The 25,122-nt window shown below is 45.8% G+C and overlaps 1 protein-coding gene across 2 annotated transcripts in view; it reads left to right on the plus strand.

Annotated features, from left to right (window-relative positions):
* GNG12 (G protein subunit gamma 12) overlaps positions 1-24,363 on the plus strand; it is a 149,061-nt gene extending 124,698 nt beyond the window's left edge. The window contains exon 7 of one of the 2 annotated variants that reach the window (XR_005583726.1): positions 23,629-24,346. Coding sequence is in view for 1 of the 2 variants with exons in the window: in XM_039485007.1 (XP_039340941.1) it covers positions 23,629-23,721 (93 nt within the window). In the remaining variant the exon portion in view is untranslated. Of the gene's footprint in view, positions 1-23,628 lie in introns of both variants that reach the window. The other variant, XM_039485007.1, reaches the window with a different exon arrangement.
* The last annotated feature ends 759 nt before the right edge of the window (positions 24,364-25,122 follow it).

The following is a 25,122-nucleotide window of genomic DNA, read 5'->3' on the forward strand; positions in this document are numbered from 1 at the left end:
GACAAGGTTTAAGGCAATGGAAAAATGAGGATTTGAATCTAACAAAACCATTTTGAAGTGAGCTGTTTTCATATGGAACAGTGCCATCTTGTGGCTGCTCCTTTTATTCAGTCTCATACTCCACGTGACTCTAGTTTGTCTTTTTGGCTGAAGAATTTATGTTCAATGTTGCACCTGTATTTTAAAGCCCATGAGAACTCTACCTTTAGTACCTTTATGATGTTATCCAGTCTGTGTTTGTTTTTAATTGCTTTTTATAGATACTTCCCCACATCTTCTTTTTGTCTGTTTTTTTAAACCTATTTGATTATATGCACATTTGCGTGCTTCTGGCATGGTCTTTCCTTAAGTAAGGAAGTGTATTTTGTTTTTGCCAGGCTGGTAGTGCATCCAGAAGAAAGTGGCCATTAGAGCTGGGTAGGAAACAGGTTTCTCATTTTGTAAACATTTCTAGATTAAAAAAAAAATCCCATCCTGAACTGGGTCAAAAATCTCAAAAGCTTATAAACAAACAAAAAAATGGTTTGGGTCAATTGAGACATTTCATTTTTGATAACTTTGAAACATTTCATTAGATTTTGACCATTTAACAAAAATTACTAAATTTCTAAATGAAAAGTAATTTTGAAAATGTCAACATGAAACATTTGGACAACTTCCAAAGTTTTTGTAAAAAAATTTGTTGAGAAATTTGTTGAAACCAGTAATTTCCTGTGACATTTCAGCTTTGCTGAATCATTTTCTGATTGAAAAAAAGTTTTATAAAAAATCTCACCCCACTCTAGTGGCCATCTTACAATGTTGCTGAAAAGTGACTATGTGTGGCGTTGTGAGGTTCCATGTACTACATCACCTCTCCAGCATTTGGGGAGGGATAGCTCAGTGGTTTGAACATTGGCCTGCTAAACCCAGGGTTGTGAGTTCAATCCTTGAGGGGGCCATTTAGGGATTTGGGGCAAAAATCTGCCTGGGGATTGGTTCTGCTTTGACCAGGAGGTTGGACTAGATGATCTCCTGAGGTCCCTTCCAACCCTGATATTCTATGATTTCAGGACAAATGTGCTCAGGTTTCAAGTAAAAAGATGATGGGTGGGGAGCTGAGGGGAGTGGTTTATCGTCTCACTCTGGAGATAGCCTAGAATCTGAGTCAAACTGAGTTCTTTCCACATCACCCCCAGTAGAAAAGACAATGGCTTTACAGGACAAACAAGAATAAAAAGTAGCAAGCTAAAGTACTCACTGACTACACACAAAGCAGTGATCTGGGGAAATTTCCCACAGAATTCTAACTGATTTAAAAACTGGTGTCTGGATTGTTTTGATTGAACCAGTTTCAAATGTAAATTGGTACACATTAAGGTGTAAATTTTGACTTATATGCTTGGGATCATAGCAATGTAAGGCTGGAAGGGAGCGCGAGAGCTCATTTAGTCCTCCCCTCTCCTCCATGCTGAGGCAGGATTACGTATACCTAGACTATCCTGGACAGGTGCTTGTTTAACCTGTTCTTAAAAACCTCCAAGGTCGGGGACTTCACAACCTTCCTAGGTAACTCGTTCCAGTGCTCAACTATCCTTATAGGTAGAAAGTATCTCCTCTCTAAGAGCGTCTACACTGGAGCTGGAAGGTGTAAATACCAGCTTGAGGAGACATACCTGCACTAGCCTTGATCGAGCTAGCCTGCTAAAAAGAAGCGGTGTAGCTCCAGCGGTGCTAGCCACCCCAAGTAACTACTTATGGTCTCAGACAGGACTGTACTCGGGATGGCGAGCCTTTCCCATCCCTCATGCTGCTTCAGCTACACTGCTGTGTTTAGCAGGCTGGCTCAATCAGAGCTAGTGCAGGTATGGCTCCTTGAGCTGGAATTGATACCTCCCAGCTCTAATGTAGACATACAGACTGTCTCGCCCTTTACCATCCTATCAGAATTGTAGTGAATGGATCTACTCAAGCTGGAACTTCCCCAGTATAGGGGAAACTGGATGGGGGATGCTAGCAAAGCATTCGTTGTGAGAGCCCTGCCAAATAGCCCATCTAGTCTCTCTGGCTTTTCAAGAAGGGAGAAACGTATGAAGGTTTTGAGCGGTGAGAAGCAAGGGAGGGGGACATCGTTCAGTGTCTATTATTTGCTGGCTGTTGTTGGTTAGGGGGTTAGGTGAAACCAAGGGAATTGTGAACTATAAGAATAGTGGCCAAGAGTGGCTAGTGATTTTTGGGTGCCTCTATTTTTCAGTGCCCAACACCAGAGACACCAAGTCGGTGCCTGACTTTCAGAGGGTGGCTGCTCAGCGTTTTCTGAAAATCAGCTAGTACCAAGGGCAGCAAGTGCCTTGGGTAAGCGTTCTGTCTTTTATCTCTTTTTTACATATGGAAATAAAACAGTATTGTTCGGCTCAATAACAATACTGTTCTGACTTGTAGGTGAAAGTGTATGTGGGGAAAGCAAGGAACCCCCATCTTAAGAGACCAACCCCAGGGTCTGGTATTGACTCAGAGGGCAGCCTCCTTCTGATACACTTATGGAGCTTCAATTACCTCTAATAGGAGGAGTTGTATCAAGGAGGGGATATGTTTGTATCCCCGGAGTAAACCATTTATGGACTTACATGCCGAACAAAGGGCGTGAAGAGCTTTATAAATTAACAATGCTGATGTAGAAAGAACTCTAAATTACTCTCTAATGAAAACTCTGAGTTAAGAATAAACCTTAAGCTCTTAACAAGAGAGGAGGCAATTAGGAAGATACTGTCAAAGCCAACAGAGGCTCATCATTATGTCTGAGAGGATCAGGTCCGACCAGTAATGATTCCGCATTGTCAGGATTTAAGTTTGAGGAACTGGCACGTATTTGTCTGCATTCATCAGCCAAACAATCTGGCAAGACTAGAAACATGGCTAGAGTCAGAGCACATTAAAGCTGTGCATTATCTGCTTATCAGCAGGAACTTGACCTATAAACACACACACACACACACACCCCACCACCACCACCACCACCACCACCACCCCCTACCCCCCGAGGAAGAGGGGCTTTGAAAGCACATGGAATGGAAGTTTGGCCATTTGGTTATTCAGCGCCAAGTCCTTGTCGAATTGTCCATTGTTGGCTTATGAAGGTCAAAATCTTGCATTTCTTCGACCTGTGCATTAGAACAATGATTAATAATAAAGTTTGTTTAAAAGCAGGAGAAATGAATCAAGATGCAGCATGTGTAGGGATAGAAAACCATAGCCATGAAAATATGTCCTCCTTGCCATCCCTACTGGCCATTCCCACCCTACCACTAGGATGCTTACTGATCTCTAATCCTTTCTGAGTAATGCAGTTCATTGAGGTCATGATTCATCAGAGCATTCAAGTTCTGTTGAAATCAGTGTGATACACGGACATGTTTAAATGAACGTGCTTAAACGCTTTGCTTAATTGGGGCTGGATTTTCTTTTCTCTTTGGACGGGTTATTCCCTTATAGTGTATTTTCTTTCTGAGAAGTTGCTATGGCCTCAAGGGCTCTCTTCTTTTATAATCGTTCAGTATTTATGAGTGTTGTAGGATACAGAGGAAAAAAACCAAAAGGTCTAAAAGGTTTTGCAAATGGTTTTGCAGGCTGTGCTCCTCAGCCAAGCCAATGTCTGAGATTCTCAGTGTTCAAGTGGACAAGCTTTTCATTATGACTGATCAGTAGTGGGTCATCTGACTCTATTTGTGCAACATACTTGCCAATTCCGTTCTTGCTTGTTATGTGTGGCTAATGTGATATATATGAAAGAAGATCAGCACAGGTTATAATTTAGCTAATAAATCCCATTTACAAAATATCCAGACAGTGATGTAGCAAAAATGTCAGAGTCATTATTAATTATTTATTATGGTAGCATCTCCACTGCAGCTGGGAACATGCCTCCCAGCCTGGGTAGACAAACTTGCACTAGCTCCTCTCGAGCTAATGCGCTAAAAATAGCAACAGGGATGTTGCAGCAGAGGCAGCAACTCAGGCTTGCCGCCCAAGCCTGCCCAACACCCTGGGTCCGAGATCAGGTGGCTAGCCCGAGCCACTGCCCATGCCGCAACATCCACGCTGCTATTGGTGTGCTAGCTTGAGCAGAGCTATTATGTAAGACCAGACTGTGCCACTAGGCCACAAGAGCAGCACTGCCCCAAGGGAAGTTCCAGGCACTGTAGTGCCTTCCTAAACTGCCTGGCGTATAGAGGTAGCATGCTTGTTACATCAGCCCTTTCTCCTTCCCCTGTAGTCTGTCAGCATTGATGGCCATTGTGGAAGGTGACAGGCCCATGATGGCCCTGCTTTCTCCAGACCCTTCCCTGCACTGATCAGTCTCTGCATCCAGGAGAAAACAGGGAAGGCAAGAGAAGGAAAATAGCTTTTGCATTGACTATTATACAAATATTGGCTTTCTTTGTCCAATACAAGATATTACCTCACCCACCTTATCTCTCAAATATTGACTTGAAAGACTGATAGAAGTCTTACCTTACTGAGCACACATAGAGTTTTGGAAGGGGCAAAATGGAGTGTGATGCTTTGACAAAGCTCACATGAAAAAAATTGGCTAGAAGACACAGGAGGCAAGTTTTCTAAGGGCTTCTTACCAGACATCCAAGCTTATACTTGTGCACCTGCAAAATTGTCCCTGCACATATTCATGCCCAAACCATGCAGGGATTTGTACCTCCAACATACTTTAAATAGTCTAGCAGCTGCACAAGTGTGTTAGAATTTGCACTTGCAGGATCCATTAGTGGCAGTAGATTGCATAGGTGCAACATTTTAAAACACAGAGGGGTTAGTTTATTGAAAGTGAGTGCACAGGTGTTGACATCTGTGAAGTGCAGGTGCAAAATCAGAGGCTGGCCTCTGAAATTGTCACCTTTTGTATCACCCTGGCAAAGTTTGTTAGACTCTACTAGCGGATGATTCACATTTAGCAGCTAAGGCGGTGAGAAAAGTTTTGTTGCCAGCCCCAAGTGTTCAAAAATCACGAGTGAAGGCTCCAAAAATCTTTGTTTTTTGTTTTGTTTTGTTTCATAAAAATCAAAAAGTTAAAAAAAACAAACAAACATGTTATGGATCTTTTATCTGCCTTCTGGCAGTTGAGCCCATAGAGTTCACATTTTCATGCTTCTTTTCACAATAACGAGGATTAGAAATGTACAGCTGAGATTCTCACATCATCACTTAAGTCCAGGAGCTGGGACTTTAAGACAAACACAAAATATCACAAGACTCGTAATCAAATCCTAATAGTTGGCAACATTGAAAATGGCTTTACTGGTGCCTTCTTTGTAGTATGTATATGGTTCAGCTTTGCAATCCTACAACGCAATCTCAACAGTTCAAAAGATAGCGACATCCTATAATAGGCTGATGATATGCCAGGGCAGTATATACATGTTTATTGTATAGCTTTTGTTAGAAGTAATGCTTGAAATTCTGTACTCTATGGCCTACTCAGTTGCCTTCATCTTTTAAGTGGGAGCATTCTTTATTTAAAGCGTGTTTAATCGTCTCATGTTTAATATGCTGTTTTGGCCAGCAGGTGGCCACTAGCATGTCTTGGTTTGTGTGTTTAGCTATTAACTGTAAAAGCAACAAAGTATCCTGTGGCACCTTATAGACTAACAGACGTTTTGCAGCATGAGCTTTCATGGGTGAATACCCACTTCTTCGGATGCCCACTTCTTCGGATGCAAGAAGAAGTTCTTGCATCTGAAGAAGTGCTCATGCTACAGATCCAGACTAACACGGCTACCCCTCTGATACTAGCTATTAACTGTTTCTGGAACAGTATGCAGCCATGTCATGCCACCTTGCGTTGTGATCCTGTCAGCTCCCACAGGCTAAATAGTAGGGCCTTCTCAGACCTTGCACACATCCTGCTCTTACATGGCTGTCAGTCCCTATCACAGTATGATATTTTAAAAAAATATGAACTATGTAAACACATGGCACCAAATTCTGCCTCAATAACAATGGGGTTCCATGGATGTTTCTGAGGTAATATATGGCCCAGGAAGTGAAAACTGTTGTTTGTAACTTGAGTGATCTCCATGAATGGCCACAAATCCAGCAGCCTTTCCTTCCATTTGGGGAGATCTAGGCAAAGTGTAATAATAAATTATTATTATTTATTATTATTACTAATATTATAAAGTGGTCCTGACTGTTTGCTGACCCAAATCAGACTCATTTGTGGATGAACGAAAAGGTGGCTTGGGCTCAAACCTGACTCAGAATCTGGTTTTAGGATATGTCTATACTGCAATGTTATCCTAGGGTTTGAACTCAGGCTCAACCCTAACCTCCCTTCTGTCTACACGCAAATCACACTAACCCATGGCTCAGACCCAGAGTCCCAGAACCCCATGGGGGTGAAGGGCCCTAACCAGAGTCAAGCTGAGACCCCAGGGTTCTAGCCCTGTTGCTTTGTAGTGTAGACACAGCTCCACTGGCCTCATTGCTCTGCGACTCTGCCAAAATTATCCCATGGGCCAACTTTCTTTGTCCTCTGGACAGTTAGTTTGTCAGATATTCAAGTTTTTCCACTTTGCACCATGAACAAAGGCCTAGAGTGGCCACGTTTAGGAGGACTCTAGGAAGTCTGGGATATAAGTGGCTGAGAAGTGGTGCTGATCACGTTATGCTTCCATCTCTGCCTCTGCTCACCAGCACTGCTGAGTGTGCTCTCCACTCTGCCTTTGCTGTGTTCTGAGGTTCTAGCACCTAACCCCACTCTTAGTGATTTCACTGGGTCATGGGGAACCTCACTACTGCTGCTGCTTCCTCTGCCTTGTCTTTCACTGCCACGTATGTCCTCACACCAGGTCAAATGCTCAGCACCCTATACCAGCCTGTCAGTGATTTCAGCTCTCGTGATCACAGAGAAGAAACAAAGACTCTCAATTGAGTCTGATCAGCTCTGTCTTTAAACACTGGAGGAGAAGGATCAAGTGTCATCTAGGATCCTGGGTTAGTCTACACCACCAGATTGGAACCCCTGTCCCCACCGCTCTGCCTCCCCTCACCTCAGCGCTGTCTTTCAGCTGGTGTTGGCATACTACCCCGTGCTTGGTGACTGGGAGCGCAGTTGGGGTGAACCCCTCATCAGGGCATGTTAAGCACAGTTCTGTGCCCTTTAGTCATACAATTAGGATAACAACATTTCATTACTTCTGCATCCAAGACTTAAGATAATTTTAAACCATAACAGCCAAAAGTGATCACTTTGGCAAAGCAGGTCTGTCTGCTGGTCATCTAGGTCAGGGGTCTGAAATTCCCGGCCTGCAGGGCTCCAGCAGTTTTGGGGCGAGGTCTCTCCCTTGGCTCCACCTGCCGCTCCCAGGCGCTCCTCCCCCCAGGAGCCCCAGCAGCACTTCTGCCTGCTTGCTCCAATGGCTGCTGGCCCCTCCTTGCGACCCAGGGGCAGGGCTGTGCCTCCGTGCACTGCCCCCGCCCCGAGCACCCCTGCAGCCAATGGGACGTTGCGGGGACAGTGCCCCCAGGTAAGCGCTGCAACCCCGACCCCCTCCCAGACCCTGCACCCCTCCCCCTTCCCACACACCCCAGCTCCCAAACTCCATCCCAGAGCCCAACCTCTCACCCCTTCTGCACCCAAACTCCCTTCCAGAGCCTGCACCCCAATCCCTTACCCCAGACCTCCTCCCCCACCCAAACTCCCTCCCAGAGCCTTAGGCAGGTGCAGGGGGAGTTTTGAGGGGCAGGTTCTGGGCGGCATGAGTGACATTGGCCCGCTGGGAGGATTTGAGGACTGTCACTGGCCCTAAGGTAAATTGAGTTTGAGACCCCTGATCTAGGAGAAGTAGGTATGTCTATCCAAATACTGTCTGCTTCTTTTGAGGTCTTCTCCCACAGTTTATCAATAGATGGCAGGAGAGAGCTCATGCAGACCACTAGCTTACATTTTTTTAAACCATTCAGTGGAAATGTATAGCAGGGATATAATTTTCTATTAAGTTTTATAGAATAGTTAGAAAATAGAACGTTATAGCTTTTTTTAAATTAAATTCTATATAAGACTTTTCTATAAATATATTTTCTGACACAGATAAAATAGCTAATAAACAATCAATTTGCAAACACTTAGAATATAATGTGATAAGTAAGAGCATGGTTTTGTCGAGAACAAATCATGTGAAACCAATCTAATGTTCTTTGACAGGATAACAAATCTTGTGAGTAGGGGGGAAGCAATAGATGTGATATTTCTTGACTTTAGTAAGGCTTTTGATACTGTCTCACATGATCTTCTCCTAAACAAACTAGAGAAATACAACCTATATGGAACTACTATAGGGTAGGTGAATAACTAGTTGGAAAACCGTTCCCAGAGAGTAATCATAGTTGTTATCAGTGGTGCACAGTCAAGATGGAAGGGCATATTGAATGTGGTACCGCAGGGATCAGTTCTGGTTTTGGTTCTAGTCAATATCTTCAGAAATGATTTTGATAACGGTAGAGAGTGCATTTATAAAGTTTGCGGACAATACTAAGCTGGGAGGGGTTGCAAGTGATTTGAGGACTTCAATAACTCAGACATAGGTTAGGGGTTTGTTACAGGAGTGGGTGGGTGAGATTCTGTGGCCTGCGTTGTGCAGGAGGTCAGACTAGATTATCATAATGGTCCCTTCTGACCTTAAAGTCTATGAGTAAGTGCTGTGGAGGATAGGTTTAAAATTCAAAATAATCTGGAGAAATGGTCTGAAGAAAATAGGATGAAAATCAATAAGGGCAAATGAAAAGTACTCCATTTAGGAAGGAACAATCAGTTGCACACATACAAAATGGGAAATGACTGCCTAGAAGGAGTTCTGCAGAAAGGGATCTGGAGGTTATAGTGGATCACAAACTAAATATGAGTCTACAGTGTAACACTGTTGCAAAAAAAAGCAAACATTATTCTGGGATGTAGGATGCAGGAGTATTGTAAGCAAGACACAGGAATTAATTCTTCCGCTCTACTCTGCTCTGATTAGGCCTCAGCTGGAGTATTGTGTCCAGTTCTGGGCACCACATTTCAGGACAGGTGTGGACAAATTGGAGAAAGTCCAGAGAAGAGTAATAAAAATGATTAACGGTCTAGAAAACATGACCTATGAGGAGAGATTGAAAAAAACTGGGTTTGTTTAGTCTGGAGAAAAGAAGACACAGAGAGGACATAACAGTTTTCAAGTACATAAGAGGATGTTACAAGGAGGAGGGAGAAAAATTGTTCTCCTTGGCCTCTGAGAATAGGACAAGAAGCAATGGGCTTAAATTGTAGCAAGGTGTTGGACATCAGGAAAAACTTCCTAACTGTCAGAGTGGTGAAGCACTGGAATAAATTGCTCAGGGAGGTTGTGCCCATTGGAGATTTTTTAAGAACAGGTCAGACAAACACCTGGTAGGAATGGTCTAGATAATACTTTGTCCTGCCAGGAGTGCAGGGGACTGGAACAGATGACCTCTCAAGCAGGCACACCCCAGCGCCAAGCAGGCGCGCGGGGGCGCGGCGGGCGCAGGGGGCATTTGGGCGGGTTGGGCTCCCGCTCGGCGGGCGGGCATGCCTGCACGGGCGGCCGGGAGGGGCGGGCTGCCGGCGGCACTGACGCGGCGCCTCTGGCGTGGTCCGCGGCTCAGTTGCTCTCCCCGACGGCGCGGCGCGGCAGCGCGTCCGCTCGTCCCCGGGGTGGTGGACCCTGGCATGGCATGCGGGCGAGCTCAACCGAGCGAGAGAGAAGAGGGACCCGCGGCGGGGAAGAGGCGGCGCGCAGGCGCGGCGCTGCTTGGGGCAGCCTACTGTCTAGAGCCGCCCCTGCTCTGAAGGTCCCTCCCAGTCCTATGATTCTATGAAAATATACCTGATCTAACAATATAGAAATATGTCTATCTTTCTACTGTAACCATGATCACATCCCTTTCAGACCAAACCTATTTTTCCCTCGTTAAGAAAAATATAGTGTTTTTAAAAGTGAGAGACTAATGGAGTAGCAGGGGCACATGCTAGTTTTATTTTCACTTAAAATTAGAGTTGCCAACAATTTATAACAACTAATTAATTTGAAGTTCATGTCTTCTGTTCATGAGCTGTCTGCCAGCAGGTTGCAGTTTTGTCTTTTTTTATTTTAACTTCTGTAATAATTATCAATATTACGAGAGTAAGTTCCAATTAATCAGAAAAAAATATATAGTTTGTTTGCCTGTCAATAGCATGCAGAGTCTCCACCTGGACACATTGTGCTTGACATTCTACAAATATATAGTTTCAAGTCTCTGATTTTTGGTCTGTAACTTGTTCATGAGCATTTAGTTGTGAGTGTTTGTCTGTCTGATATTCAAACTCTTTTGAATGGACACACAGGTCACAAGGAATGTTTCTCTTACCTGACTGGATGAACACAATTCTTACAATCAGGTTTCCAGATCAAATACTAGCATTTGCAAATTCAGCATTCTCTTCCTGCAAATACTCTCCAATATTAAACTCATTTTTTCCACAATCATTCTTGCCACTAAACATGTTTGCTAGAATACTTGCCAAAAGCAAACTTAAAATGGGGCAAATACAGTTGCAGCATATATTGTTTAAAAACTTAAGCAAATATTCAGATAAAATGTTTTCATTATTGGCCCAGCTCATCTTATTACAGTAATTACACACATGTGTCTGCACACACAAAATTGACAGAGGAAAGAAGGTAGAAGGTTAGAAACTATGACCCCAATTCAGCACAAGACTCAAGCATATACTCAGGTGCGGCTCTAGGAATTTCGCCGCCCCAAGCACAGCGGCACGCCGCGGGGGGCGCTCTGGCGGTCGCCGGTCCCGCGGCTCCGGTGGACCTCCTGCAGACGTGCCTGTGGAGGGTCCACTGGTCCCGCGGCTCCACTGGACCTCCCGCAGGCATGCCTGCGGATGCTCCACTGAAGCCGCGGGACCAGCAGACCCTCTGCAGGCACGCCTGCGGGAGGTCCACCAGAGCCGCCTGCTGCCCTCCTGGCGACAGGCAGAGCACCCCACATGGCATGCCGCCCCAAGCACACGCTTGGCGCGTGGGGGTCTGGAGCCGGCCCTGCATATACTTAACTTTAAATAAATCTATAAGGGCTAACTGACTTCAGTGAGACTAAGTATTTTGATGAATTAGGGTCTACAGCAGAAATTATTGCCCTGATGGTGAAAAAATAGCGGATAATGAGAACAACTGCTTGAAGCCATAGACTGAGGGCTTTATCAGCAGCCGCAGATTCCTTTCTAAACTCGAGAAATAAAAAGTTTGGGTGATAACCTAGAACAATGATTCTAATATCTTTTCCTACCACTATGCAGTTAATATGGGCCGGATATTTAAAGGTATTAGGCACCTATGTATCTACACCAAAACCCATCACCAGAGAATTCCCTCCAGTATTTTTTGCCTCCTTTATGTCAGCCCTTGTACAGAAATGTCACTTCTCATCATTTAGTAGTTTGATTTAAGGATAATAATATAACAGTCATTATACTTAGTTCCTTTCATCTGAGGAACTCAAAACATTTACAAGCAGTAATTAGTTCTTACAACACTTCTCTGATGAAGGCAAGTATTATTCTTCCTAATTTACAGATATGTAAGCTCAGGCAGGGTGAAGTTGTGATGTGCCCAAGGCCACTTTGCAGGTTAGAAGCAGAACTAGGCATAAATCCCAGCAGTCCTAGCTCCTGTTGTGTTCTAAGCTGTGGATCACAGGTCTGACAAGGAGATATATTAGCTGGTGCCTCCCAACCCAAGTGGCAGCAGGAGGGTGCTTAGGGTTTTGAGAATTATTTTTAAATGAGATTTGTTGGATCTCTGTCTATTTCTCATATATTTCTGGTACTGTAATATGCACTGGAATCCTGGCTCAGATGAAGTCAATGGCAAAGCTTCCATTGATTTAAATGGGGCCAGGATTTCACCTATTTTCTTTATGGAATTTCAACCAGAAAACCATGTCTAAGCCTGATTCTTCCCACAGTCCTCAGAAGTCTCTTGTTTAATGTCTCCATGCACTAACGTGGTTAATTGGGACATGTCTTAGCTAGTTTGTTTAAAACTATATTACCCTATGTGAAGCAATGGACAGTCCCACTGTTACATTCGTCCCCTTATCAAAGCAAGCAGGTCTGGATGCCTTACATTATTTGTTCTCATCAGAAATAAGACGCTTTAGGGATCTGCTGCACTAATTTTTCTTGTATCATCTTATCTAAGCCAGCAGCCTCTGCAATTTTCCACTTATTTGTCTCTTTATCTAAACTAACGGCAATCATGACCTTAAAACACACACAGACTGCTGTGTTACAGTAATAGTAAGGTTATGATGGAAAATAAAATAAGAGAGTTTGTTTGCAAAGCTAAAAATTCATAGCTAAGTGCAAAATGTATTGGATGTCGTCCTGGTATTTATGTACAGCAGGGCAGTGATGGGGAAATTAGGCCTAAATTCCCCAATTTAAGATAAAACTTTCTGTATTTGTCTTATTTGGTCAATACTTTTTAAACCTAATTCAGGCCAGATTTGGGATAAACTTGCACAGCAAATGGGGTGCCTATGCAGGTTGTAAAGTGGGCCAGATTGTCCTCCTTCCATGGTAAAAACCTGCAGGAAAAGGTGAAAAACTCCTTGGTCTCACTTTGAGGATAGGTCCATACACTCAGTAGTGTGGGGTTCTTCAGTCCCCCATGCTGTGGGAGACAGTTTGATCTTTTGGATAACTCCTCCCACTGAAAGGCCCCTCTCTGCCTCCAAAGTGAAGCAGACTAAGAGTCAGGTCCTCCGTAGATTGTCCATAACCAAATGATTTTTTTCTTCTTTTTCCCTCCTCCTCCCCGCCCCCATGACCTGTTCCCTCAGTTCACCATTCTTTTAGTTCGGGACTACTGACATTTTTAATAGGCTGGCCGTTTGTCTGGTTTTAAACAGGACAGTCCTCCTTTTTTTTTTTTTTTTGGGTGGTTTGTCTCCCATCTGGTATGGGGGATGGTATTCTGAGAGCTCGCTGCTCCATCCCCACTGGCATGACCTTGCAAACGCAGTGCGTTTGAAGTTATGCTGGCAGGGGTAGAGTGGCACAGTCTGCAAAATGGCTGCTCAGTGAAGCGTGACCTTGTATGCACCATCCATATGAGGTTATGCCGGTGATGGTGGGGTCATGCCAGTGGGGGAAGCCCACCCCATTCCTGGAAGTACTGGAATGTCCAGTATTCTGGGAATGCATGAGGGTCCATCCTATTTGTTAAGGGCCATTTACATGTGCTCTGCTGAACTCTGGGCAATTGTAGGGACTTCACCAAGTTCTCTCTTCACATTAGTCACTGGTAATGGCTGAAAAAGCAAAAAAGGGAAAGGGCAAGGCCTGTACACTGGGCCAAGTGTCCTCTTGTTCCCCAACCTTGGTGCCACTGCGGTGAGAAAGCAGGCCCCGACCCATCCCAATGGGGCAGAATTGTAATGGCTATAGAGAAACAAGGATCCCAGAAAAACAAAGCTCTGAAAAAAGGGCCCAGGACACTGGGGCTCAGTCGGTGGTCACTGATGCAAACCAGGACCCATCACCAAGTGTCCCACCCCAAGAAGTTAGACTATGGAGGCCCCAGGAGCTCCAGCCAACAGAATTGGTGCAGGGTAGTTCCCTGGGGCTTCAGTCACCTTCTCTACTCCTCTCCACCAGTCAAAGCACTGCAATAGGGGGCTGCACGTGTTGCCAGGGACTGACCCCCCCTTCCTGCCAGCAGGTGTGCACCCCCTCTGCTCCTCAAAGGACCTGAGAATCATTGAGCCAGTGATTCTGCCATAGCACCGCCTCTACAGGTTCATTGTGGCCCTTTTGGCTTTGGAGCTGCAGGTGGTGGCCACTTTAGAACAGGCTGCTGGCACAGTCTCCTTGGTAGCCATCTTCGAGTGCTCATCCCGTGGAAAAAATGGGGCATAGGAGGAGACGGACAGAGGCCATTCCTCATCCTCTTCCACCTTCTCTCTGGAGCCCTGATGAAGGGGAAAAGAGACCTAAAAGCAGAAACAAAGCAAAGAAATCTTCTAAGTCTAGACACCCCTCCTCTCTTTTCATCCAGCTCCAATGCCAAGATGAAACTTCTATGCCAGGAGGAGACATCGTGGGGCCTGGGGAATGGACACCTTCTACCAAGTGTGGCCAAGGACTCTGCTATATGCATTCCCTCCTTTTTTCTTGATAATGCGCATCATCAAACAGCTATTCAGACAACAGGTGACAGTTATACTGATTTCACTGTGCTGGCCCAGACATCCCTGGTTTTCAGACCTTGTGGAGATATTTGTGGCCCCTCCACCACCACTATGATCCACACCAGATCTGCTATTCACTCTTAGCCCATCCAACAATTGACAATGATGGGTGTGTGTGTGTGGGGGAGGGATCTGCTACAAAAAAATCCCCTCTCAACTGAATTTATGGACCCATCCCCAGTAATGAGAATAAGAATTTGTCTCACTAGGAAATTTTCATTCTGAGCAGGGGGTTGGTCCATAAATCCATCCACCCTGTACACTTCATCTTCTTCTATCAGGAAGTAAACTTTCAATGGTGCTGCCCTGTTTTTCTCGTTTTAGGGAGCGCTGGGGGAAAATGTGGTTTTTACATTGAGTTGGGATTATCTCTGCCAGGTTGGAAGGTGCTATTTATTGCTGGGCAGATTTATCTGCTATTGCAAATGTGTTTTGAAAGAGTGTTTTATTCAGATGCAACAATTACCTGCTTTGGAAATGATGCTCTGGAGGGACTCTTCAGGGGGAGGAGTTATCTGGAGAGTCAGTTCAGCCAATCAAAAAGATCTGATTCTGCCCCCTACCGTACGGGGAACTGAAGAACCCACCATGACTGAATGAATGGGATACTCAACCTGAACCATCTTGTGCTTGATTTTTCATGGGTGCTCAGCACCTCTGTGTTCCATTGGCTTCCGGTGGAATTGTTGGTGCTCAGCATCTCTGAAAAGCAGGTTCTGAGTGGCTGAAGCTAGGAACCCAAAATCATTGTCTCCTTCGACAATGTTGGCCAATATTTTTACAAGCTGCTCATTGATCAGAAAAATACTTAGAACAGTGGTCCCCAACCTTTTTCGTCCGGCGGGCGCCAGACGACAAGCCACAGAGGACCATGGCGGCGGACAAGCATCCGCCGAAATGCCGCCGACAAACGCAACGTCAATAGGCGTTGCAGCCGAAATACCGCCGACAAGCAGCGTCATCCAGAGGTGTCACCGCTGAAATGCCACTGAAAATCAGCAGCATTTCGGCTGCGACGCCTTTGGATGACGCAGCTTGTCAGCGGCATTTCAGCGGATGCTCATCTGCCGGCCAGTACGCGGGTGCACTTAGAAGCCCCGGCGGGTGCCAGGGTGCCCGCAGGCACCACGTTGGGGACCCCGACTTAGAAAATCAGTAAGAAGTTGGCTTTGTTTAGTTTGTTTTGAGAGTATGGCACTTTTTTGGTAAATCAGTACATTGCTGATGATTGAAGTGCCATTCTTCTGTGCTCAACTAATACCCCATGATGGTGTTGTGGGCACTCTGCTATTAGAAGTGCCCCTTTTGAGATGAGACTTTAGAAGGTAAAATGTTGACCACCACAGGCATTAAAAATATCACTGTGCAGTATTCATAAGAGAGAAGTACTCCCGAAGTTCTGGCCAAACTTCCAGCTGGGTAATTTGTTTCTCCCTCTTTAAATTCCCTGCAGTTTCAACTGAAAATTGTATTCTACACTTCCTGTTACAGACTGTGGTACAGTGTTGCTGTGCATTGTTATTTGTCAGCTGTGTTCCATCCAGGAAGCGGCTGCATTTCTGTGTGTGGGTGTGTGGGTGTGAAGTGACTCCTATGTGTATGCTTGTAAAGTGCTCTGGGATTTTTTGAGACAAAAAGGTGCTTTATAATGCATGTTTTTTTAATATTATTATATTAGATACTGAAAGTTACTGTAGTAATTCTTGCATCCTGTGCTCATTTTTATCCTAAATTTTACTCATCAATGTACTCCCTTAAATCTGATCCACATACCAGTGAATGAACAACCCACATAAAGCAAAATGTTTTGTATCCCAAATTCAGTCCCCTGTGTCATCCATTGCCCCACGTCATCATATTTTGTTTGATAGCTGTGGACTTTGAAGAATCATTTAGGTTGAATGCATCAGGGAAGAATTAATTTAATTATCCTTACAGTAATAATCTTTGATGAATAATTGTATATGTCCAGCAGATGCAATTACAATCTCCCTGTGAGATGTTCGAATCCGTCTTGGTTTTCCAGTACTGTATTTCCTTACCCACGTTATGGCTAGAATGGCTAATATTTTGCATTTCAGACCTATCACGTACACCACAGATATTTGTGGAATTTACATACCTATTAAGAGACCTTCTTTCAGCAAGCAGCTCCAAAATGTCAGAACTTTTTTGTGTGAGTCATAAGAACGGCCATACTGGGTCAGACCAAATGTCCTTTTAGCCCAGTATCCTGTCTTCTGACAGTGGCCAATGCCAGGTGCCCCAGAGGGAATGAACAGAACAGGTAATCATCAAGTGATCCATCCCCTGTTGTCCATTCCCAGCTTCTGGCAAAGAGAGGCTAGGGACACTGTCCCTGCCCATCCTGGCTAATAGCCATTGATGGACCTATCCTCCATGAACTTATCTAATTCTCTTTTGAACCTTGTTATAGTCTTGGTCCTCCTCATCTTCAGGGAATTAGGCACTAATCGATACCACTAATCGAGGCATGTATCCGCCTAATTGCCGTAGCAAGACATCTTGCTCAAGTAAGAGGTAATACATTCAAAGCACTTAATAATGTATTAGAATCATCTGCATCTTTCTGATACTTCTGTGCATCTTTCACCCAGATTATTTTGTAATGCACACTGGGAATGTCTTTCTCTACATCTTTTCCCTAAACTATACTGAGTGCTTTGTAGATTTCTTCTTTTTATTTCTTGGTGTCTCTTTTATCTATCTGTTCAACATTACATTGCATTGATTTGCAAAATGAACAAAAGTGCTTTGTAGCAAGTAGTCAATAATATTTAGAAGTCTGCCATATGTGTGAATCACACCTGTTTTAATCCTTATGCTGTGATATGCTTCAAACACCAGTACCCCAAGCCCTGCTCTGTGGAGCTGATTTCCTTCAGAATAACATTAGGGCCTTTCATGAAATCTTTGTTTATGTTGGTGATTCCGGAGTATTCCCATCTCACAAAAAGGAATCTCTGGCAAAAAACCTTTGGTGTTTTGCACTTTCTTCCCCAGGTATTTCTGCAGGAGGGAATGCTCTGGGCCCTATAACTTAGAGTGACTCCAGAAGAGTAATTAGTTGTTTTGGTTATAATACCAAAACAGGATTTTCAGTTGCAAGACATTTTGATAATTCAGAATTGGAGTGGGGGTGGATTTCTGGTTTGTGAGAAATTTTCAGTCTGATTCAGTCTTAATTTTGAGAGCCCCCACTAGAGCTAGGTTTGCCAGACTCCTGGCTCCTGGAAGTCCTGCCATGGCAGAGCTGCCCCACAGCCATGGACCCTGGAACTCCGGGGTCCCTAGAAGCCTGCCAGATGAGTAGGCAGGGAACCAGGCAGGTTTTTTGATGAAAACCTACCTTGCAGGCGGGGTTCCTGTCATTCAACAGAAGTGTGTCAAACTGGATTTGCTTTCATGAGACATTTGGGGTTCAACTAATCAGCATTCTCAGAGGAAACTTTGTTTCATCAGAAAATTTCCAACCAACTTTACTCTTCCCCAGTAACTGGGCAAATAATTGGGTGAAGTTGAACGTCATTTGTCTGAATTCTGAAACTTATTTAATCCATGCGAGTCTGGTCCCCACAGACATAGAAAAGTCCCCCCACTTACCCAAAAGCGACTCTAGTACTTGTCATGTAACTATTATATCAATGCAGTGACTGGTGCAGAATATTAATGGTGCTGCTGACCTTACTAAGAGGGCCAGGAGAAAGGCAAGAGAGAAGAAAAACTCTGAGGCAAAAGGAAATCTGAGAAAAGAATCCTTGGTTTCAACATAATCCTCAACCAAAGAAAAAGCCATGTGAGCAGGGAATAGGACTTCAGTGGAACTCCTCACGTGAACAATAACATGTAACAATAACAGCTTGTTTAATCCATCCCAAAGGCATTAATTTGTCTCTTGATCTGATTTTTGTTAAATAAATCATGCCAATTATCTTTTTATCACCATAATAACCGGATGGCATTTTGATATGGTTCAACCTACTTGCACACAAATCACAATGTCTACAGATGTAATTGGACCTTTCTTGGTTTCAAAAAGAGCTCGTTCGATGCAGTGTTATTGTGCTGTCTCTTTCCTCTTCGTGCTGGAGCAAATCCTGTTCCCTCTCTGAGGCTGCAGAAGGTCCCAAACCCACCAGGAGGCCGGATGCTGGGAGGCCATGTAGGGGGTCTGAACTGCTGCCCTGGTGTGCTGTGGAGCTGTGCTCTCTGGAGGCTCCCTGTGACCTATCCTGCAGGGTGTTTTTATTGGTGGGATTCATGGCCTACGACTGCACGCAGGTCCACCAGCCAAACCTCCTGCAGGGTGAGGGTGGGGCTGGAGACACACAGCAGAAGCTACTGCCCTGAGGAACAGCTGAGCAGCAGGAGGGTGTGAGGAAGAGTCTGTCACCTCTGATCCCTTGGACTTTCTCTGTGCCCTGTGTTGACCCAGGCTGTGTGCTGGGGAGAAGGCGCTGGCCATTTGTGGTAGTGTACACTCAGGAGGAGTGCCACACACTTAGAGGCATAGAGGATTTATGTGCATGGGCCTACAAGTAACACACTGGAAGCTGCAGCTCTTGAGGCAAACAAGCAGATTTTATTTGGCTAACATAACCGTTCTCTTCAAGTGAGTCTATTTATTTATTTTTGGCCTATTAGCAACACACACAAGGTTTGTTCTAATCAAACATATCAAAGCAAACAAGAATCTCAGCTGACTGCAGTGCTCCAGGGAGACTGCAATACATTTACCCTGTGTGTCATACACATCAGAAGCCTTTCACAAACCCTACAGGGGAGTCTGCTCGTCCCTCCTTGGGGTTCTCCCAATTGGCAGCGAGCCCTGAACTGAAAATAATCTGCAGGAAATGCTGCCTTTTATCCAGGCATTACTTGACCCCCTTAAAGCTACAGAGCTGTGAGATGTCTGCAGTTATACTACAGAAAGCACTCTTCTATTCATCAGCTTGTCTGTGCAGAGTCACACTATACAAAGAGGCCATTTTCACCTCAAACACCCAAGCCTGGTACAACTACTAATCCAAATAATTTTCTTTTTAAATTACCTCTTGGTAGAACTCCATCAAGGTCAAATTAAGAGGTGGAGGTAAGGAGGTTCAGAGGTTACTTGGGGCATCAGTGTTTAAACCACAAGGATTAAGGTAGCAGACTGATGACGGGAATAGTGAGAGCCATTGGGGCCAAATCGGCAGAGCTTGTTGTGTGACCAATGCTGGGAGGAATCTTTCTTCACCCCATTTTGACTCAAGGCAGATGCCAGGAAAAGGAAAGGAGACAGGAATCATAGACTATCAGGGTTGGAAGGGACCTCAGGAGGTCATCTAGTCCAACCCCCTGCTTAAAGCAGGACCAATCCCCAGACAGATCTTTGCCACGGATCCCTAAGTGGCCCCCCCTCAAGGACTGACCTCACAACCCTGGGTTTAGCAGGCTAATACTCAAACCACTGAGCTATCCCTCCCCACAGAGTCAGTGATGTTAAAAGGGAGAGATCATATGAGAGGGGAAAGTGGGAGGCGCTGGAAATGGCAGGAGAGGAGAAGCCCAGTGTGACAGGTTCGGTCACAGAGACCCCCTTGAGACTGTCACCTGTCAGCTTGGCACTCCAGAACCCTGCTTGCTGAGCCAGACATGCTAGCCTGCTGCAACACAGACCCAGGTCTGGTCCACGCCCCCAAAGCTGCAGACTTTAACCAAAAACTGCTCAGCAACTCACCTATCTCCAGCACACAGACACCCAGTTCCCAATGGGATCCAAACTCCAAATAAATTCATTTTACTCCTGTATAAAGCTTATACAGGAAAACTCATAAATTGTCCACCCTATATAACATTGATAGAGAGATGCACAGCTGTTTGTTCCCCCAGGTATTAATCACTTAGTCTGGGTTAATTAATAAACAAAAATGATTTTATTAAGTATAAAAAGTTGGATTTAAGTGGTTTCAAGTAATAACAGATAGAACAAAGTACATTACCAAGCAAAATAAAACAAAACATGCAAGTCTCAGCCTAATACATTAAGAAACTGATTAAAGATAAAATCTCACCCTCAGAGATGTTCTAATAAGCTTCTTTCACAGACTAGACTTCTTCCTAGTCTGGGTCCAATCCTTTCCCCTGGTACAATTCTTGTTAGTTCCAGCTTAGATGGTAACTGGGGGTTTTCTCATGACTGCAGCCCCCTTTGTTCTGTTCCACCCCTTTTTATAGCTTTGGCACAAGGCAGGAATCTTTTGTCTCTCTGGGTCCCCACCCCTCCTTCTAAATGGAAAAGCACCAGGTTTAAGATGGATTCCAGTACCAGGTGACATGGTCCCATGTCCTGTGAGACCCCAAGCCTCCAATCTTTCTGGCCTGACTTACAGGAACACAGAACGGCTTACAAGTAAACACAGTCATTGACAACCAATTGTTCTAGTTAATGGGAGCTATCAAGATCCTAAGCCACCATTAATGGCCCACACTTTGCATAATTACAATAGGACCTCAGATTAATACTTCATATTTCTAGTTTTAGATACAAGAGTGATACATTTATAGGATGACCACACTTAGTAGATTATAAGCTTTGTAATGATACCTTACAAGAGACCTTTTGCATAAAGCATATTCCAGTTACATTATATTCATACTCATTAGCATATTTCCATAAAACATATGGAGTGCTGCATCACACCCAGCATCCCCGCCCCTTCCCTTTGAGGATAATTTGGGGTAAGGAGCGTGAGAGGAAGAGAAGTTGCTGTGAGAGTGGCTGCTGAGGTGGATCCAGGTTTCAGTGTGTGTAGGGAGATGAGGGAGTGAGAGATGACAGCAGCTGAACAGCTGGGATAATTTCTGAGACAGGTTGGGCATTCCCAGGGAGCTGCTGGAGGGAAGAGAAGAGGATGGGATGGGGGTGGGTGAGAAGGGGCAGGAGATAGGACATGAAAGGTAGGCCAGATTTGGATCCAATGGCACCATAGGGGGGTTGAGTGGGGAGAGGAGGGAAGATGAGTAGGTGAGATGTGGGTTTCTGGCCCAAGAAGAGGCGAGAGAGGACAAGGTTGAGCTGGTGGAACCAGTAGAGGGGGAGAAGTAAGAGGGAGAGGGAGATGGACTAGGTGGGAGAGTAGGGAAGGGGTGAGAAAGAGAAGTGTGATGGGATAGAAGGGGAGAAGTGGAAGGCCAAAATGTAAAAAACTGATCAATGAATTTTTGGGGAAGGAATCAATGGGCTGTAAATCAGGCAATCAGCCAGTAAGGAGAGCTCAATTAGGCCAGATGATTAAATAATAAACAACTGCTAATCAATTGAGTAAGGAAACAGAACAATTAGGCAGGTGGAGAATCAATTAAGCTGTGAATAAATTGGTTGGGAAGGGTGAAAGCCAATTAGCAGTTAATAAATGTTAGGCTCTGTCTCCGCTACCAGCAACACAGCTGCGGTGCTGCAGCCACACTGCTGTAGTGTAGACACTTGTAGTAACGGAAGGGTTTTTTCCATTGCTGTAGTAAAGCCACCCCCTCAAGAGTTGGTAGCTAGGTTGACAGAAGAATTCTTCCATTGACCTAGTGGTATCTATAGCGAGGCTTCTTAGATTGGCTTAATTACTTCTCCGGTACGGGTGTGAATTTTTCACGCTCCCTGCGTGACGTAGCTATGTCGACCTACATTTTAGATAGATGTACACCAGCCCAGGCAGTCAACTGGGGTTTGTCTTCAGTAGAGATTTTTTTACCTCTGATCTCTATGGTAAAGCACAAATACTTGTAGCCTGGGACAAAAATTTGGGGAGTGTCCACAGTAGCCTTTGCCAATGAACACAAGTTAGTTAATTTGTAATCAATTAACTTGAGGTAAAAACTCTCACCGTAGACGTTCCCTTGGAGGGGACTGACAGACCATTCCATGTGTGGAGGGTCACGTCGCATGAGTTCGCCTGCAGAACTGCAAACGTTCTGCTGGGTTCCTCTGGCCCAGGGATCGGCAACCTGTGGCATGCGGTCTGTCAGGGAAAGCCGCTGGTGGGCCGGGATGGTTTGTTTACCTGCGGTTTGCCGTTCCCAGCCAATGGAAGGCTGCAGGAAGCGGCGGCCAGCACATCCCTCGACCCACGCTGCTTCCCGCAGCCCCCAAACCATCCCAGCCCGCCAGTGGCTTTCCCTGACAGGCTGCATGCCAAAGGTTGCCGATCCCTGCTCTGGCCAATGACAGCAGGAAGAGATGACTCTAAAGAAAGGGTCTGTAACTGCTATACAGGACGTGTCCTGTCCCAGGGACCGTCTTTGCTGTCAGGCATACTTTGCTGGATTAATTTAAATTTAACATTTTCACTCCAATTGTCACCATTTGCAGTTCAGTATCCACCTTAGATATTGACCCATTGTCGGTCTTTCCCTTTTCTCCCATTTCACACTCTCTAGCTGATCAAACTCCCCATTTTCTATCATTGATCGTTCCCTTCCAGTGAGATCACTGGAAAAGAGCACTCCATCCCACTACCCCATTCTTACACGCTTGTTTACAGCTTCCCTTCAAACTTCCCGTAGCAATACCTGTCTCAGGCCATGTCTACACGACAAACTTTGGGCTACACAAGCTACATCAGTGTATAGTCGCTGGTTTATATATCGTTTGGTACACGCATACCTGGCTGCTTGTCTTACGCTAGGCATTGTGGTATATTGGGGGTGTGTGTGTAGGGAGTAGTGACCATGGAGTTCTCCAAGGAGTGGAGTCCAGGATTTTTGAACCTGTAGGTCAACCAGCGTCTGCAGCCTTTCGCTTTGCTGCCTGAGCAGACCCATTATGTTCTAGTGCATATCGCATTCCTTGTCCTGTGGGGACTCTTGGGCCTTTTTCCTGCCATCTCTGTCTTTCTCCATGCTGTTGGTCACACTGGCCCTCCAAGCCCTTTGTTCACGGTCCAATGCAGCACTGGCTTGCAGGATATTGCTGAACACCTTCTCCCTCGTCCTCTTCCATCGCCTCCTCCCCAGGGTCAGAAGCTGCTGGTAAAAACAGACAGATGTATCATTGGATTTAGTCACCAGGGAAATGGAAATATAAGTTTCAAAACTCCCTTCCCTTATTCCCACAAACACGTTTAATAAGAAATGCTGATTCACACCTCAGTTTTGGAGTGGCTTGGCACAGCATCACTCTCCAGTCCCAGCCACGGTGAGTATAGCCCACCAGCGACAAGGCGGGGTGGGGGGGAATTTTCTGTTGCGTGAATCTATAACATTTTGGTCCTTATTTCATGAATACAAAGAAAGGGCAATGGCACTGACTATTGGCACTATTTTCCACAGGTGGCAGTGATTTTAGCCTATCTCACTCCTGAGAGTCACAAAGGCACAGAGAGAACACAGCTGCTTCTGGTGCCCCAAGGCCACCACCACTAGCCCGTTGACTGCAGTGGTGCCAGCTGAACTCATCACAGAGTGGCACGGAAAAGTGTCATACCCTAGAGGAAGAAACAAGGCAGCCAACCCTAGATACCTTTGGCAGAGGCTTGAAGAGGAAGATCTCTGCAGAGAATAAAAGGGACACCCCTATGCACATAAAAAAAGTGCTCTGCAGGGCCCTGCCGCCCACTTAATCCAACAGAGGAATGAAAAACAGAGGCCAAGTCTGCTTCTTGAATGAGGAAAACAATTAATTGTTAGCTTTGGGCTGGGCCAGGCACCAGTTAAATGTAAATATGGTAAGGAAAAATGTATACACACGCTTCCCCTTCATCAGGCTCCTCTGTGCTTGCCTGGCGGGCCTGGCTAGATTGTGGTAAAATCTCAACTAGGTAGTTGCTTGCGCCACGGCTGGAGTCCTCCACCAAGTCTCCCCACCTTCTCTTCCTCCTCACTGTTCATGGCAGGCATCTCTGTCTCAGGCTCCTCTGCAGTATCCACAGTGCTCTGTGGGTGCTGGCAGGGTCTCCACCAGGTATGGCATGTGGGTCATTGTAAAAGCAGCAGGTTTGCAGCATAGCACCAGATCTATTGTTGCACTCCCTGGCCTTGTGGTCTGCCTGCCACAGTTCTAGGGTTGCCAACCCTCCCGGTTTTGCCGGGAGTATCCCAGAATCGGGCTCTATCTCCCGGAGGCTACTGAAGCCAAACTGGGAGATTTTAGGCCACTAAAAGTCTGGCAGCGGAGTGGGGCTAAGGGAGTCTCCCTGTCTGCCCTGGCTCCATGCTGCTGCCGGAAGCGGTCGGCACATCCCTGCAGCCCTTGAGGGTGGGGGAGCAACGGGTTTCTGTCCACTGCCCCTTCCCTGAGCACCAACTCCGCAGCTCCTATTGGCCAATGGGAGCTGCGGGGACAGTGCTTGCAGGCAGGGGCAGCGTGCAGAGCCCCGTGCTGCCCCCCAAGGGCCGCAGGGACATGCTGGTCACTTCCAGGAGTGGAGCGGGGCCAGGGCAGGCAGGGATCCTGCCTTGGCCCCGCTGTGCCACCAACTGGGAGCCACCCGAGGTAAGTGCCGCCCAGCCGGAGGCTGCACCTCTCACCCCCTCATGCACCCTAACCTGCTACCCCAGCCCTGAGCCTGCATCCCACACCCAAACTCCCTCCCAGAGTCTGCACCCTGAACCCCCTCCTGCACCCCAACCTCCTGCCCCAGTCAGGAGCCCTCTCCTGCATCCAAACCCCCTCCAGCACCCTGCACCCCCTCCCAGACCCCAACCCCTTGCTCCAACCCTGAGCCCCCTCCAACAGCCAAACTCCCTCCAAGAGCATGCACCCTGGACCCCTTCCTGCACCCCAAACCCCTGCCCCAGGCTTAGCCTAGAGCCCCTTCCTCCCTC

Source organism: Mauremys reevesii, linkage group 8, assembly GCF_016161935.1.
Source record: "Mauremys reevesii isolate NIE-2019 linkage group 8, ASM1616193v1, whole genome shotgun sequence".
Classification (NCBI taxonomy): domain Eukaryota; kingdom Metazoa; phylum Chordata; order Testudines; family Geoemydidae; genus Mauremys; species Mauremys reevesii.